At 39.9% G+C, this 17,369-nt stretch overlaps 1 protein-coding gene across 1 annotated transcript; it reads left to right on the plus strand.

Annotated features, from left to right (window-relative positions):
• Positions 1-2,998: 2,998 nt before the first annotated feature.
• On the plus strand, positions 2,999-3,369 carry LOC118909586 (testis-expressed protein 12). The gene is given in 2 exon segments (XM_036880192.2): positions 2,999-3,346; positions 3,349-3,369. Coding segments are annotated over 2 exon segments (369 nt in total).
• Positions 3,370-17,369: the final 14,000 nt, after the last annotated feature.

Consider the following 17,369-nt stretch of genomic DNA (forward strand, 5'->3'; position numbering starts at 1 on the left):
CTCTTGCTGAAGAATCTGGAGAAGCTGCAGCCACCTGGTCCCTGCTGAGCTCCCCAACCTCGTTTTCTACCCCCCCGGCAGCTTCACCCCATTCCTCCCTCAGAGCCACATATGGGGGTGGCCGCTCAATTGGCAGAGGGGGGTAGAGGGGAGAACTGTCCGGGAGAACGGGCGGCATACTCGGGGTTCTGGCCCTGCGATCATAGGGCTTTAAATCTTCCCAGGCAACTAGGATGGAGGTCTTTAGTGGGTCGGTGTGAGGTTTCCCCACCAAAAAGGGCCTCAGCCAGGAAGGGGGATTCTCGGCCAAATTTTCCCAGACAAGAATATAGGGAAGTTGGTCAGGGTGGCCCTCATGGTCTGGCCGGAAGATCATGGCTTTGACTTTGCCGATAAGGTCCAGGAAAAGAGACCCCTGGGTCGGCCAGCCTACTCCAAAGGAAGGCCACTCGGCTGAGCAAAAGGTGTCGAGCTTGCCTTTTTTGATGCCAAGGCCCATATTTAAGGCCCTTTCCTTGACCTTCGGGAAATGGGAAAGGATCAGACCTTTAGGAGTAGCCTGAGTCTGGCCCATAGTGAAAAATACGAGGAAGACAAAGACGAGGGATAGAGATACCACTTAAAACAAGATGACTGGTGTATGTGCTTGTGAACGGGTACCTGTCGTTGCACAGTTTTTTCTTCTGCAGGGGACGCGAATTTATCTGGGATTCGCGGCTGTGACCCCCTTATTTTGTCAAGGGAGTCTTCTAGCAGCGGGCACCCTAATGGCTCTTAGTTGCCCGACCCATGCCCGCGGGGAATGATTTAGTGGCAGAAAGGAGGAACGGAAAGAACAGGAGAACCTCAGAATAGGGGAAACTTAAAATGAAAAGCACAGAAAGAAATATAAACCGAAACCAAAACACAATAAAACAATCAACGATAACACTAAACACATACACCACATCTGATCGCAGTCGCTTGGACCGGTCCTTCTCTCACTCTGGTGCGCACCACACTCACCACTTTCAGGATCCTCAAAAACTCTCGTGACTCTCCCGAAAGGCGTCCACTCGGACTGCCGCAGGGTGACGAGCTCGGTCTTTTCCTCCTCGGGCACCAGGTTCCTGCCAATCGGACTTGCCTTCCCAAGGCCGAGTCACTTGGACCCCAGGGCCAGGATTGGTTACCTGGACTTCACCCAGGGTCGCTAACCTGGGGGCTGGGACTACCAACCTGGACTTCCTCACTCGGGGTCACTAACCCGAGACCATACACGGGATGGCGACTCCCACTTTATAATGGATTTATGCAGACACGAGGGGGCGACCCTCGAATTACACTGCCCCATCCGGACAATTAGACCTTGCCTTCAGCCGTCCTTTGTTGTCAGGGAAGCCGCTCGGATCCCGGACAAGCCCCCAAAGTGTTAGGGTCCAGGACTCCAGGGTTTCCCCAGAGAACAAACCACATGGACACGGAGATGTAAATCCAAGCAAAGTCTTTATTCAGCCAGCTAGCTGGGGCCGACAGCACCTCCCCTGACACTCAGGCCGAGTCTGAGCTGCCGACCCCCAGGCAACTTTAGGTAGGGATTATATAGGGTTTTCACAGCCATTGCACCGAAGCCCGCACATTTCTACAACCATTAATTTTAAAACACATTGTATATTTTAACCAATGGAGTTAAAACGATAGCGCCCCGGTTACCTAGCCGCTTCCCGTAATCTCTAGCTCACACATGCATGTCTTCGTGACTTATCACGGGTTATGTCCCGAGGCTACTGCCCACCTCTGGTTATCTAACTTAGGGCAGGCATGTGAGCTTCGGGTAGTTTCTACGAAAACTGGGTGGCTCTTGCTCTGGGGTTTAGCTAGGTTTTATTATTTTTTTTTTTTTTCCTGACTTTTGATGCTCTTTGCACTTCTTTACAGAGTAAACTGCAGTGTCCTGTTGCTGGCCACTGGCCACTGAAAAAAAAAGATAAATGTAAAGAAGATCAACACAGGCTTCTTCAAATTCATCATAGATACTAGTGAGAGGAACACAAATTCTGAAAAGTCAAAAATCAGCAGGAAGGTGACCAGCATCTTTAGGAATATGGTTAGTAGGGAGACTAACCACTGCCAGGGCTTTATCTACAGCCACAGCTTGACCCACAGCCACTGCCATATCCAGAACCTCACCTCCAACTTGGTCCGAGGTCACTCCCACATCCACATCATAGCTCACAGCCACAGCCAAGGCCTCAGCCACAGTCCCCCCTCCTACCACCACAAAAGTTCCTGTCGTAATTGGAAAGCATGATGTCAGCGGTGAAGTTTCAGTTACTTGTAAAGGAAAATTGATGTCATTCAGTGCCAAGACGTATATATTAACTGCTGGGAACAGGTGGAGCATGTCTCATATGTACCCTGCCTCCTCACTTCTTGCACCGGTTTTTGTAGCAGCCTCTCATTATTTTGTGGTGTCCTCTTTAAAAAGGTTTGGTCACAGCAGTTCAGGAAGTTTGTGGATCACCTCCTGCTACCCTGGGTTTCCCCCAAATAAGTCCTCAGTTTAAAATAAGAATTATGTTTTTATGAAACATACTTCTCAGATGTTCTCGTACTTAACTAGCAGCGTGACACCTGTTAATTAATGAAAAGTTCCCATGGGAGCACCTATCCACCTGAGACCTATGACAAACTCTTTTGCCTCTTCCATCATCTTGTTATTTTACCTAAAACTATAAACTCAGCTTGTTCCTCCTTGCAATTTAGCACATCATACTGGCCAGTACTTTCATTAATGCATAAAGCTACAGAGGTAGAATTATGTCTGTGTCAACCTGCTTTCAAAATAACATACACTGCTGATTATGGTAAATGTGCCATCAAATCTATAGAGCTAATTAATGAGGAAACTAATCAACACATGTATCAAAAATTATGCTGTAAAAGCACACAGGTTTTCACACACGGCCTCTTCATTCCAGTGTTTTCATTGATGGGAAGCTCTTGCCTCCAGAGTGTGATGGTAGGTCACCTTGTTAAACCTGATAATAGAAATTGCAAGAGACCAAGAGAGTTGGAGCCTCAAATGCCAGACAGTCCACAACTGTCCTCTCTGGGGAAATCAGATTCCTTATTCTCTGAAAGCTCTGGACTGTTTTATGAAGATGAAGCCCTGGAGAAGGATTTGAATGATATGAACAAAGAAATTTATCTAATCTTGTCTATATATGCAAAGATCTTAAATGAAAGAACAGCAGAAGATGCATCTGACATTGATGAGATAGATGAACTCTTCAAAGAAGCCAATGCTGCTGAGCACTTTCTAATACAAAAAAGAGAGCTCCTGAGACAGAGGTTTACAGTGATTTTGCAAACACACTGCACAGGTAAAATTGTATACTGAAAATAAGCTGAGAATTTTAAGTCCATTGTAATGAAATAATGTCATGCTTTGAAATCTCTCTAATTGTTAAAAAATGTGTACCTTAAATATAGAAGAGGGAACTCCTTGGATTTCTAGATTTAAAAAGGACTTTAAACTAGACATTTATGTGATGTAACTTTTCTTTTGAGGGTCAAATATTTGGCATATTTTATAAAAGTGCAAATTATTTAAATTATATATAGATTATTTTCTTTCTTTTTTTTTCTTAAATTTCCTATCCTTTCTTAAACTTCTAAAAGAGGACTCAGTGATTTAATTTGATAATGTTTAACAATGTTTCACTTTCTCTTTTAGAATATTTTGTTCCAGTAGAAGAGAGATGGCTCTGGAGATAGTTCAAAGATGTTTTCCATGGTCAGCATTATAAAAAAAATTAAAATCTAAAGGTAATTTGTCCAGTTTCTCAATATGTAATAAGATAGAACTGCTATTGCTATTTAATATTACCATTGGATTATTTGCATTATGTTTTATTTGCATTGGATTATTTGCATTATGTTTTATTACACATAATTATTTGCATTGTACAATAATTTACACATAATTATTACAAAAATTGTTGGTTTTACAAATATTTCTAAAAAAAGAGAGAAAAAGCATACAATTTTTTTCCCTTTGTAATATCACATCTGCCTAACTTGTTGGCTATTAATAATATTTTGATAACTTATCCAACCTTCATGTAATTGTATGTGTTATTATTCAGAATTTATTCCTACAGTCAATCTAGTAAAAAATGCTCCATACTTCAACATGTTCTCCGAATTACTGCTCTTCCTTCTATTTCTCTTTTCTCATGGCCAAACTTCAACATCTTTTGACAACTGACCCAATTATAGCCATATCCAAATGAAGAAATAACATGATCATAAGTATAATGCCTTTTAAGTGTATTGTTTTACTTAGAGACATAGTAATAACAGTGCAGTCACAAAGAAAAGCTAAGGGGACCGTGCACCTAATTAGTTGCTGTAATTTTTGATATTGCCCCCCTTTAATCTCAACGGTATGCTGGTTTGGATAATAGATTATGTCAATGCCCTCTGGTCACTGGTTTGAGGACCAGTCTGCCTAGGTTCAAATCCCAGCTTTGTCTTTGGCCATTTGTGTAAATTTGGACAAGTGCAACCTCTCTCTTAGTGGGTTCATCTGTTATTGAGGATAGTAACAGTAGGTGTTAAGGATTAAATGAGTTAACATATGGAGAAGTATAGAGAAGAGCATCTAGAATAGCTAATTATATTTACATTATTAAATGTTAGCTATGATTATTATTTCATATACTAAAATCAACTGTACATTCAGAGAGAGAAGAGCAACATCTGCTTATGGCGTATAGAGCTTCAGAAGTGAATCAAATGTGAGATAGAAAACAAACTAAACAGTATTGTTTGATTATACACAGCATTTAGGACAGAGAATGTTAAGAGGGATCTTTGGGATTGTGCAACTTTTAGAAGGAAATTGTTGTCAGCTTTGCTGTATTTTACCTGAGGCAAAATGTATGCTAATATTCCATAGAAATGTTAACAGTTGGGTTTGAATATTAGTTTTAATTTAATCATCACGGAATACAGATAGGGTGCTTTGAGAAAATTCTGGAGATGAAAGAGATATACATAAGTTGCTGTTAATATGAATAAGGTAGTTTTTAATTAAATGTGTTACGTATTATTTTATTTTTTAAAGATAAAAGTAGAATACATAAAAAGACTTTCCCCTAGAATAATGAAACACTGTGGAAAATGAGTTTCCCACAGAAGTTTTCACTGAAAGAATGACTTGGTATGTTACCTATTAATGTTCCTAAAATTCTGGGAATTTAAAACATTTTTTTGGAAGGCATGTGGTATGTTTTGAATAGCCTTATTTAGTTTGATCAGCATTTACATAATTTTTCCTTTTTTTATAAGTATGACAGAAATAAGCCATCTGGTAGAACATGTAGTTGATTAACTATTTCTAAAAGCAACAGTGGATTTGAAATGATTAACCCTATTGTTTCTCTTTAGAAATGGCAACATGGAGATCAAAGGTGATTAACCTGGACTGGAAGCCAAGCCATGGTGATAGAATATATAAACACTCAACTCCACCAAATAAGAATCACTCTCATGACCTTCAGATTATCGAGAGATCCACAGACAAGATTCACTAACTGGACTAGATGCCCTCTTACTGCCAGTGTCTCTCCAAAGTTCTGAGCTTTCCCCAAAAGAATTCAGTTGTGCGAGGAAGCAAAGTCAAAACAGTCACAATCAGTACATTGAAACGTTCAGAAAATTCCCAAGGCTTCGAAGTTGATTTGCATGTAAAGAAAGAACTATAAGAATAGACTTCTACTTCCAGTCAGCATATAGAAGATAAGAAAAATCTTCCCTCCCATAACCAGAAAAGCCCAGACAGAAGAAAATCATACTTCTCCTAACAAAATGGAGCTAACAGAGAGCAATAGATGCAAAGAGTCCTTGATGAACTGAATTCAAGAGACAAGCGAACCTCACAGAGGAGCAGGAAGCCCTGGGAGCTCCCATTCCTGAAGGCAGGTGCCTGCTCTAGGTGCAGGCAGAGCAGACACAGAGGAAGAATTTAAAGAAAACCCTTATATAATTCAAATATGAAAGAGAAGCCAGTTCCCTGATTTTACCTCCACACTATGAAGCAGTTCTGATTTCCAGCAGGGGATCGAAGGCTAAAACCAGCTTAACACCTCAAAACGTGTACTGGTGAGCCACAAGGAGGGAAAACATGTTCTGACTTAAGCGTCCAACTCATGAGTGTCACCATGTCTTTTATTCAAAGCCAGTACTACCTTCTTTTAATCTGCATCTGACATCACTCTGATAGCTTGCTCTGGAGGCTGTAACTGACAACATATAAAATGTAATAGCAACCAGCTAGTGCATTTAAGTCCCTGAAATGAAAGGAGATTTGCTATTATAGAAACTGAACTCATCAGCTCTAAGTGGCGTGTTGGAACACAGCACACTAAATCTAAACACACCTTATCTTAACACGCAACAGCTAGGGCAAAAACAGATTCATAAAGGCTGTCTTTTCAAATAATAGCAGCTTACATTTTATAGTGTTTAACAGTTTATAAAATGTTTTTATAATCGAGTATGGTGATTAAAAATTATAAATCCCATTTTACAGAAAAGAAAACCAAGGTTTAGAGACATTAAAACTACTTTTAGATGACCAACCAAATAGTGAATAGAAGGGTAATTTGCAGCTAAACTCTCTTTGTTCTAAATATAGGGCTCTTTCTATAGTAACACGAAACCACACTCTTTCAAACAGGTAGTATTGAAATAACATGCAGGATCATGTCATCAAAACCTTGCTTTTGGTGTTTCACTATAACTGCCTGATAAGCAGATGCATTACATGAGCCAAAGTAACATTCACTTGTGCAATAAATATTAACTGAATGTCTTTCCTGTGCTAAGTCCTAGGAATGCAAAATAATCCATGTCCTCAAAGATCATATGTATGATAAACATGTAATTAAGCAATGCCAAGGTATATGACAGGGAAAACATGCAAAGGGGTACTAAGTCAAGCCAGAGAGTTCTGAAGAGCTCCAAAGGATAAAGACTCTACAGGAGGAAGAACCAAGGAAAATATTTCAGGAAAAAAGAAAGGTATATGAGGGTAACAGAACAGGGAGCGTCATGGCACAGCTCAGGTGCAGCAGGTATTTTGACAGGGGACCCCCTAGAATTCTGTCTGTAGACCTCTTCCCTTCTGTGCCTACACTTACTCACTGCCTTCATGATCTCATCCAGTCTCATGGCTTTAAATACTTGTCTATGTTTCTGACAACTGTCAAATTTAAAACTTTGATCCAGACCCCTTCCTGGACTTATATGCCCAACTGCCTAATCCACATCTCCAAGGGGATATCTGATGAGCACATTAAACACAAAAAATCCCAAACTGAACTCCTGGTCTTGCCCTAAATACCCACTTCTCTTGAAGCTTAATTTTGTCTCAATTTAAGACAAAGTTCTAATTTTCTCTCAAAAATTTATCTGAATTTGTTTTATTCTTTCAGAACTTCGTATACATTGCCATACGAAGACACCATCCTGGAGCAGCTCTCAGCTGATCTCAAGAACCTTCCAATAGACTTTCTTTTACAATTGTCCAGAGCAAGATTTCATGCAAGAGCACATGCCGGCATTTCCACAGGGGCAGTCTCTCAGCCGTCATTCTGCAGCCACTGGGCATTAGGGTCTTCACACACTGGCCTTCCTGAGCTGAAGTCCTCCAGACTCCTCATCAGCTCATATGTTTTCCCTGGGGAAAAAGTCAACTGTTTCTGTTCCAAAAGTGTGGGTCATCAGTGAGTAGTGTCATCCAGAAAGACCATGGGACAGTCTGGGAAGTCATCAATGACACAAGCAGGGAAGCTCCATCAACAAAATGCTTCTCCCCATGTAATTGGGGGAACTCGTAGTACTTTCCCAGAACTGTCCTCTTTCCTATCACTCAGCCTAGGCTTTGAAATCATCCTTACTGCCCTTACGTTTATACCTCACATTCAGTCAAAGGTAATTCTGCCTTTCCATTATCACCAAGAGCTAACTGCAATCGCCAATAGCCTTCTAACTGGTCTTCCTGCTTCCATTCTTGCCCATCCCTACTTCTAGCAGGATATGATCAACAGAGCAGCCAGAGGTCCAGTTAAAATACGTCAGCTCATGTGGCTCCTCTGCTCCAAACCACATAATGGACTTAAATCTTGGAACAAAAGATAAAACCCCTACTGCTGGTTCTCTGACCTCGTTTTCTACTAGCGACCCACCAGCTTCCCTCCCTGTAGCCACACTCCAGCTCTTTCTTTTTCAATGCACGAAGCAGGACCCAGGCTTTGCACTTGTTGCTGATTCTGCCTAAAATGTTTTCCCCATATAAATACGTGGGTCTCACTTTATCTTAATATTTTCTGGAATGCCATCTTCTCAGAGAGACTTTTACTGGCCATCTTATTAAAAATACCAGCTCCCCTCCATGATACTCTGTCCTATTAACTTTTTTTTTACCATCTGATTTGGATATTTCACTTATTTATTGTAAGCCCTCCAGTTCTACAAGTACAATGATACTTGTCTAGAACAGTAATTAGCATAGAGAAGGTTCCCAAAACTTATTTGAGTGAATAATTATTGAGTGAAGATGTATGGCAAAGTTTCATAAAAGACGAAGCTTGAAATCTAAGCCATATTTACAAAATGGTGATAATTACATGTGGAGTGACCATACTTTCTGGTTTTTCAAAGACAGTCCCTGTGCTTCTGTTATATTACAAGAGCTGTCTTAGTCTGTTCAGGCTGTTATTAATAAAATACTACAGACTGGGTAGCTTATAAAAACAGGAACATATTTCTTACAGTTCTGGAAGCCAGAAGTCTTAGGTCAGGGTGTCAGCATGGTCAGGTGAGGGTCCTCTTCCCAGTCACAGGCTTCTTGTACCCCACTCTCTAGACTGGGCTAGGGATTGCTCCCAGGCCTCTTTTATGAGGGCACTAATCCCACTGATGAGGGTTCTACCTCCCAAAGAGCCCACCTCCTATACCATCACACTGGCCCTTAGAATTGCAACATAGAAATTTTGGTGAGGGACAGAAACATTCAGACCACAAGAGACTCCCTTAAACTGTCCAAAATGTTCCAGTTTGGATAGGAAATTATATAATTAGTTATATGGCATGCTAGGAAATTTGGATTTTTTTCTCATAAGCCATAGAAAGCTACAAGAGGACTTAAAACAGGTGAACAGTGTAGGCAGGCATGGGATTTTAAAGATAATTCGATATCAACAAAATGGATGAAACTGAGTGAAGAAGGACTGTCTGGGAAACAGTTAAGCCATTTCAAACTTTTCAGGTTTGAGATTGTTCTAAACTATGTGAGGATCTATGAATTTTATGATGCAGTGAAAATTTGAGACAGAGACAGAAGAACTGACAGCAAGATTTGGGGATTCATGACATTAAGGTGATAATGGGTCAAGGCCAGCTGAGTGATTTTTAGCCTGGGAATGGTGCAGATCGGGACTGCTTCAGCTCAGTTCACTGAAGTAGTAGACACAGAAGGATGATCAACATTCAAAAGGAAATCGTTAATCTAAGATTAGACATAGCTTTGAGACATATTTGTGTACAACTAGAAAATAGTTTAACAAGTAAGGAAGCAAAGGAATCTGAATATACAGGAGAAATTTAAGGTCAGGAAAGGGAGACCTAAGACTTAATGCCCCTTTGGGAACTTAAAACATGTTGGTCTATGTCACTGTATATTTTGAGTGATATCAATAATGAGGAAAAAATGTTTCTTATTTACTTCCAATAAATCACTATTCATGTCTTCAAGTAAAATGATCATATACCAGAAGTTAGTATTGTGCATTCTCTTGAACATTTATCCAGAGTCATGTAGAAATGTTTTTGATGCTTTTCCAAAAGAATATTGGATACTACAAATCCAATTTTTATTTGCCCACAAATCGTCTTGATGGTAAGTGTTTATCCCCTCTTAGCCTAGTTATTAATTCTTAACATGCTTATATTAGATTTAAATTCACCTAGTGGGTACATAGGAAAATCTGTAAAAAAGAAAAAAAAGTACTTAACAGCAATCATCAATATGTATTTGTAATGTAAGCCCAGTATTTGAAGTGCATTAAAGACTTATTTTGGCCAAGCCAAGTGTTCAAACTTAAAATCAAGAATCAACAGAGTATTACTATCACAGCATAAAGTTCTGATATGAAGGAACAAATCTAAACTTTTAAAAATATTATTATCTTACTATTAAAAATTATGCAGACAAATGTGTAATGTTTGATATTTTAGTTGAGAAGAGTAATTTCTCAGCAGTCTCACCTGTTAGACTGCTTACATGGACCTTCCACTAAACATCTGCAAAACTAAGTAAATGCCCACTGCCAGTCCATGTAGGTGAAAAGCGAGGGGTTTGCTTGCCTTGACAATCTGACACAGTGTTATACCGAAATCACACTGTCACTGGCTTAAGCTTCTCTTCCTCTCTAACAGAACCTAAGGGAAAGGCCTCTCTTCAACTCTCGACCTGAACATGTGTTGCTGGTATTGATGCATTTTCACTGAAGCAATCTCACAAACTGAACTTAAGGTGACGCTCTCAGAATATTTTCGGAGATGGACTCATAATTTTCACCCTCACTTTTACATTAAATTAATTCCTGATATCCTTGCTGTTTTAAAACATAGGTCTTATTATTTAGGTTCAGTTCAGTGAGGCAAACAGATCAGATGACCAGACCGATCTTGAAAAAATAGTTTGCTATACAGATCCCAAGAAGAGGGGCCACCACACCACAGGAGGATGCATGGAGAAGAGTTAGTATCAGTCAGGAGACCAAGGGAGAGGGAGAACGTGGCAAGAGCTTTTATTGTGTTTTCCATGAGGAGGAACGGTGAGGCAGGGTGAAAAGGTTTAGGATCAGCTAGTTTGAAGAATTGCAGCAGGTTCTAGGGCATAGGATCTAACCCAGGTGTCTGCTACTTGGCTTTGGGGTGGTTTGAGCACTTGGATAGTGAGTCTGATGAAGGAGGTGTTTGGAGATCTGGATAGGTTGGTTTGCATTTGAAAGGTAGACTCATGCTGATTTGTTTGCTATCTCAAGAAACTGGGAAACCAGTCCCTCTAGGGTCAGCATGTCCCCAAATATAAAGGCATCAAAATACAGAAAATAAAAGACACAAGTAATACACGTGCACAATACTTGCTTCTTCATTCAATAACTTGAGAAAAATGTATCCAGCATTGGATGGTAATGGACCAGTGTTATTAATTTTCAAGATAAACTATTTATGAACTATCAGTACCTCAGATATCACTGCATGCACACCAAGCTTAGCATCTCTACTAGAATAGAATGACAGGAAAGAGTTATGACAGAAGAACTACATGCATGAGTTTGGTTATGTTACAGGCTGAGTTTGTTCTCGGTTCTTGTCCCCACCACACTAAGGAATTGAAAGGCAGAGAGACATGGTAGTGAAGCAGAGTGAAAGTTTTATTCAAATACACCTCAAGGGAAGAGTGGGCTAGAGTCAAGGTAGACAAAGGCCCCAAACTTTTAGGGGAGGGTCTATTCATCATGACTTAGCCAGTCATGATAGCATTTCTCTGATAGACAGGGTGATGTCATTTGACAGTTCTAGTCATACACCCATTCCTCTTGGTGCTCATGTCTTTTCCCAAAATGCACCCAGAAAAGCCCATGGAGGGGGAGCAAAACCACAATTTTATTTTAATGAGACTATGAGGAGGTGTGGTTTGAGTGATTCTTAGTTTTGTTCCATCGTCTAAGTTGGGACCTGTTTGGGAACAGTTTGGCCAGGCCCAATAGGCAAGAAGTTAATCTCCCTGCAAATCTGAGATAGGGAAGCAGCAGGAAATTACCCCTGCCCCGTTAGAGCACAGTGTGGGCCCTGGAAAAGTACAAAGTCTTACCGAGGCTTCAGGAATGTAAAGGAAAAACAGGGCGCTGAAGGTTTTTCAAGAAGGTTGAAACAATGTAATAATGTGCCCCACCACCACCACCACCAGGACCCAGTGATATGGAACAGCCTGCTGACCATAGCCAGGTAGGCACATTAGTTTACAATAGAGTAACCAGGTAACTTTTAATGACATAGGTTAAAACATAAGTAGCATTTTGGTTGAACCTACAAGAAACAGCTCCCACTGTAACAGGCATAAAACCCTAGACACCAAGACCCCAAGTGGCAGCCTTGCCCCTTCTGCACCTATGGAATGCTCCATACTTTCTCTTACTCTGAATAAAATTTCTCTGTAAATCTCCTACCTTGCTAATTCATGAAGTTCACTCTTCAGTTCCATGAACAAGAACCCCAGCATTAAAGCCCTTGTCTTCACATGGGACCCCCTACCGGGGCAGAGTTTGGGCAGTTTTTTTTCCCTTAAACCTTATCTTCCCCTTCGCTAGATGTTCATGTCTATCTTTCTACCTAACAGTTATTTTGGCAGCAGATTCCAGCAAGCAGATTGTCAATCTACAAGCAATCAGATGTCCTGCTATATTGGTATTATCTGTCAAGTGCAATATTACTGTTTTTTTCAAGCACCATTTAATGTGATAAATGCTATTCCATTTGGTTTGGAACATCTTATATAAGCAAATAACAAAGACATTCCAAAATTTTCTTTATGTCATGTAGTTTGGCCTTGACTGAAGAATAATGATTTAATTAGCTCACTATCTTTCTGATTATGGATAATTTTAGTTCTGTTTCTCTACTGTGTGCTGTAATTATGCCCTGAACATAAAACTGAAGTGTGAGAACAAAAATCATAATGTCCATAATTACTAAATCACTCATAGCCTTCACCATGTTTTTACCATTGTCACTGGCAATTGTAATCACTTTTCTGTACTGATTTTCCTTTCTACAAATACATTTTTCCACCAGATTCACAATATTGTTCACTGTGTGAGTTTGAGATCTCTCAGCAAAAATTAAAGTAGAATTATGGTGGGTTTCATCACTAATGCAACATATTATCAACCTTAAAAGAAAAAAGTTTTTTTTTATTGTTTCCACATGTCCAAATGTCTAATATACAAGATACAGAAATAGCATACTTAATTATATCATTAATCATTTGGGGAACAGAAGAACATAATTCAGGGGAAAAAAATTAAGTTTAATTTAAATATTTTCTAGAAGAAAATTTGTACTTTAGGATCATACCTTGGGAAATTACAAAAATATTTGTTTTACACAAATATTCAATCAGAGAGTCTATAGCACTAATTTCAACATATATTTTTCACAGGCTTTATAAATTATAAAATTTATAAATTTATAAAATTATAAAGCAATGTCTTCCTTAAGTATTTTTCTAAAGTTTGTTGTTTTGAATCTTTTAAAGTGAAAACCAGACGCCTTTGGGGTATCTTCTTTTTCTCTAAATCATTTTTCTGGTACTGAATTTTAGTGTTCTATTTTTAGTTCATTCTAAAAAGATTTATTAATATCTCATATAGAATATTTCCTGAAATACATAAATGTGGGTAAAATTGCAGTATTTCCAGAATCTCTCCCCTGGCTTTTGTGCATCTCCATATCAGTAGGTAATTACAGGGAGCAAGGGTTTATCTGGACCAGAAAGGTTGGGTGGAGCTCTCTTCTGCTGAGAAAGAGACGGGACAACTTCTTTTAAGAAATAAATGGGTTTCTTAAATTTTATTTCTCCCTCTGACTGATTTTGATTTCAAAGGTATTTTGCTCCGGGATTTTCCCCCCAGAGTAGGAGTTGCAGTGTATCTCACTGAAATTAATAATTAAAAGGGGTTCAGTTTAATACTGTATAGGCTAGAAAATAAATTCTACAAAGATTAGAATTAGCATATACACTGTTAAAAAACAAAATTCAATCAAGTAAGTTTGAAGATCTAATTGATTTTATTAAGCAATTCACGAATCAGGCAGCATGTCATCTAGCATGCTGTTCTAGAGAAATGCTCCAGAGTTGTTTTTTTTTAATGGTTCCTATAGACAGGAGGGTGGGGCAAAAAATTATTCTCAAAAGAGATCAGGGACTTATTAGAGATAAAGTCATTCTCTCTTGTGCAGGAGCTTTTGTGCAGATTACCTCACTCAGAAGTTCCAAATTGATTATTTTAAAATCCACTCCTGGGAGAGGCTGAAACTGCAATTAGACTGAGCATTAAGCCCCAGTTTGGTGACTTGGACTAAAAGTGACCCTGTGTTGGGCCTGCTTTTTCCTTTTTAACAAAATCAAACTTTCTCCTGCCTTATGCCAATATTTAAGCTTTGAATAATACTTGTTGGCTCAAAAGGCTTACTGTGTTCAATCTAAAGATATCTAGATTTGTAGCACTGCAGGCGCAAACCTCAAAACAGGAACATTAGCATCTCCTGGGAGCTAACTAAAGAAGGAATGATAAGCCCCAACCCAGACCCACTGAACTGGAATCTGATTTCTAACAAAAACCTCAAGTGATTTGGGGTTCTGCACCAACTTCAGTGTGTGGAGGGTAGCAGGGGCATTGCCCCCAACACTACCTAGCAATTTTTGAGACACCGGCTGGGTGTCCCAATTTAACTGAATCTAACACTGTCTACCTGGGCATAGATTCAGATCCTACAAGTTAAGGACTCATTCCTACAAGATTCACCCCTCACGGGTCACTTCAGATGTATCACAAACCTAGGTTTTTTACCTGTACTTCTGACCAACTGGTTATAAATTAGAACTCAATGACTCCCTTCTTGGGTTCATTTAATTTACTAAGGTGGTCCACAGAACTCTGAGGAACAATTTACTTACTAAATTACCAGTTTATTATAGAAGGATGTAACCCATGAACAGCCAGATAGAAGAGATGCAATAAGGCAAAGTGTGGAGCTCCTGTCCCCTTGAGACAGGGACCATGGACTTAGACAGAGTAGGGTGAGGGCCTCTGGAAAAAACAAGACAAGATATTTATATTCAAAGCAATGTAACAATGTAAAGTCCCTATCGAAACTCTGTCTTCAGCATTATGCAAAGTCAAGGTCACACTAATTCTCTAGGGTAAAGATACTAGACTAGGAATATAGACATCTTCAGTGAGATCAGTTAAAGGTCAAAAGGCCAGGAGCAACTTGGCCTGGAATGTTTGAGTGTTCCGCAAGGGTATCTCAGCATAACCCGTGACTTTACTGTAAACAGCCCTAGCAGACAGACAATAACCCAGCCCACCCTGAGGGCAGGGCAGGTGGTACAAGTCCACACCCTAAGCCCTCAATTTCCAAGAATGAGCTTCACAAACACTCAAGGTAGGAGAGCAAGGTACAGGCTTTTATTTGGAAATAAAGTGAAAGGACAGTGCTCCTGGCTTATGCCGGGAGGGGACAAGGGAGCCCGTAGTGGTGAGTTGTCTAGGGGGTTTTATAGGCAGATGAGGATTTTTCGAGAACATGAAAAAAACTTAGGGTTGTGGACTTGCATCACCTGCCCTGACCTCAAGGTGGGCTGGGTCATAGTCTGATTGCCAGGGCTGACAGCAGGGTCATGGGTTATGCTGATACCTTGCAGAACACTCAAACATTCCAGGCCAAGTTGCTCCTGGCCTTTTGACCTTTAACTGATCTCACTGAAGATGTCTATCTGTTTACCCTAGAGAATTAGTGTGACCTTGACTTTGCATAATGCTTAGCACAGAATTTCAGTAGGGACTTCTTTGCCCATTGTTACATTGCTCTGTAAATATTCCGCCCTGCTTTTCCCGGAGGCCCTCACCCTACTCTGACTACACCCATGGCCCCTGTCTCACTGGGAACAAGTAGCTGTTATAGTCAGTAGATAGCCACACATGGGCAGAGAAGGGGAAGAGGGACTTTGGCCAGTGTTTACATTTGGCTGGGTAAGTTGTTCTCAAGGGACGTGGACTGAGAATAAAAATAAGACAGGTGAAAACTGGCTAGTTCTAACATGGAGAAGTTGACCCTGAATTCACCTCCAAATACATCAACACACTCACCAACAGTAAAAATCATACCTCCCCAGCCATGACAGTTCTGATGGGGACCAAATAGAGTCAAAAATCCCTCTATCTGAATAAGGTTGTAGCAGACAGGCAGTTTCACTCAGATTTCTAGAAGCAGAAACCAAGACAAATGTTGAATTTATCCTATATGTACATTTTCTTCCTTCTTCTGTTACTTGTTTTCTTGAAATAGACTATCTGCTTATATATAAGTACAGGACAACATGTTCATAACATACAATGTGGAACATTCTGCATCTTTCAAACCGCAAGAATATCACCCTCTCACACACTCTCATCTACAAAATAACTCATATCAACATCTTGACAAACTAAATATGGTAACATAAAAGATTGTTATGTGTATTGTGCTTTTCTCATGAAGATTAATTAGTATCAGAATGAATACCATAAATTTAGAAATAAATTTTGGAGTTGTCCCCATACACCCAAAAATTAGCAGGAATGACCTAAAGGTCTTGCTATTGCTATAAAACAAAATTCATTCAAGTAAAGTTAAACAACTAACTGACTTTATTAAGCAATTCATGAATTGGGCAGCATCCATCTAGCAACTAGAGAGAAGCTCCAAGGAGTTGTACACAACAGAAGATTTTTATAAACAGGAAGGTAGGGGGAAAGTTATTTTGCTGTGAGAAAAATTGTAGTATTTCCAGAATCTCTTGCCTGGCTTTAGTTCATCTGCATATCAATAGGTATTTCAAGGAGTGGAGAGAAGTGGTGCATCTACATATCAGTAGGTGATTGCAAGGGAGTGCAAGGGTTTATGTGGATCAGAGAGGTTGGGTGGAGCTCTTCTTCTTCTGCAGGTGGGTCAAGAGAGAGATGGGGATGACTGCTTGTAAGAAATAAAAGGGTTTCATAACTTTATTTCTCCATTTGACTGATTTCTGTTTCAAAGGTATTTTTGCCCCAGGATTTTCCCCCTGGAGTTACATTTACCATGTCTTCTTTTATAGAAGATGGAGAAGGCTCATGTGACAGTTTAACTCATTGATGATTATGGGTAAAATTGCAATATTTCCAGAATCTCTATCCTGGCTTTAGTGCATCTCCATATCAATAGGTGTTTCTAAGGGGTGGAGAGAAGTAGTCCATCTCCATATCAATAGGTAAGTACAAGGGCAAGCTAGGTCATATCTGGACCAGAGAGGTTGGGTGGGGTCCCTTCTTCTGAAGCTGGCTCACTAGGGAGGTGGGAGAGCAGAAGTGGACACTGCTTGTTTCTCCCTTGTTTCTCCCTCTGACTGATTTTGGTTTCATAGGTATTTTGCCCCAGGATTTTCCTGATGGAGTTACATCAATGTTGACCAGAAAATTCCTGACTGACTACATTTCTTAGGGGGGTTG

The sequence above is a fragment of the Manis pentadactyla genome, chromosome 1 (genome assembly GCF_030020395.1).
Source record: "Manis pentadactyla isolate mManPen7 chromosome 1, mManPen7.hap1, whole genome shotgun sequence".
NCBI classification, from domain to species: domain Eukaryota; kingdom Metazoa; phylum Chordata; class Mammalia; order Pholidota; family Manidae; genus Manis; species Manis pentadactyla.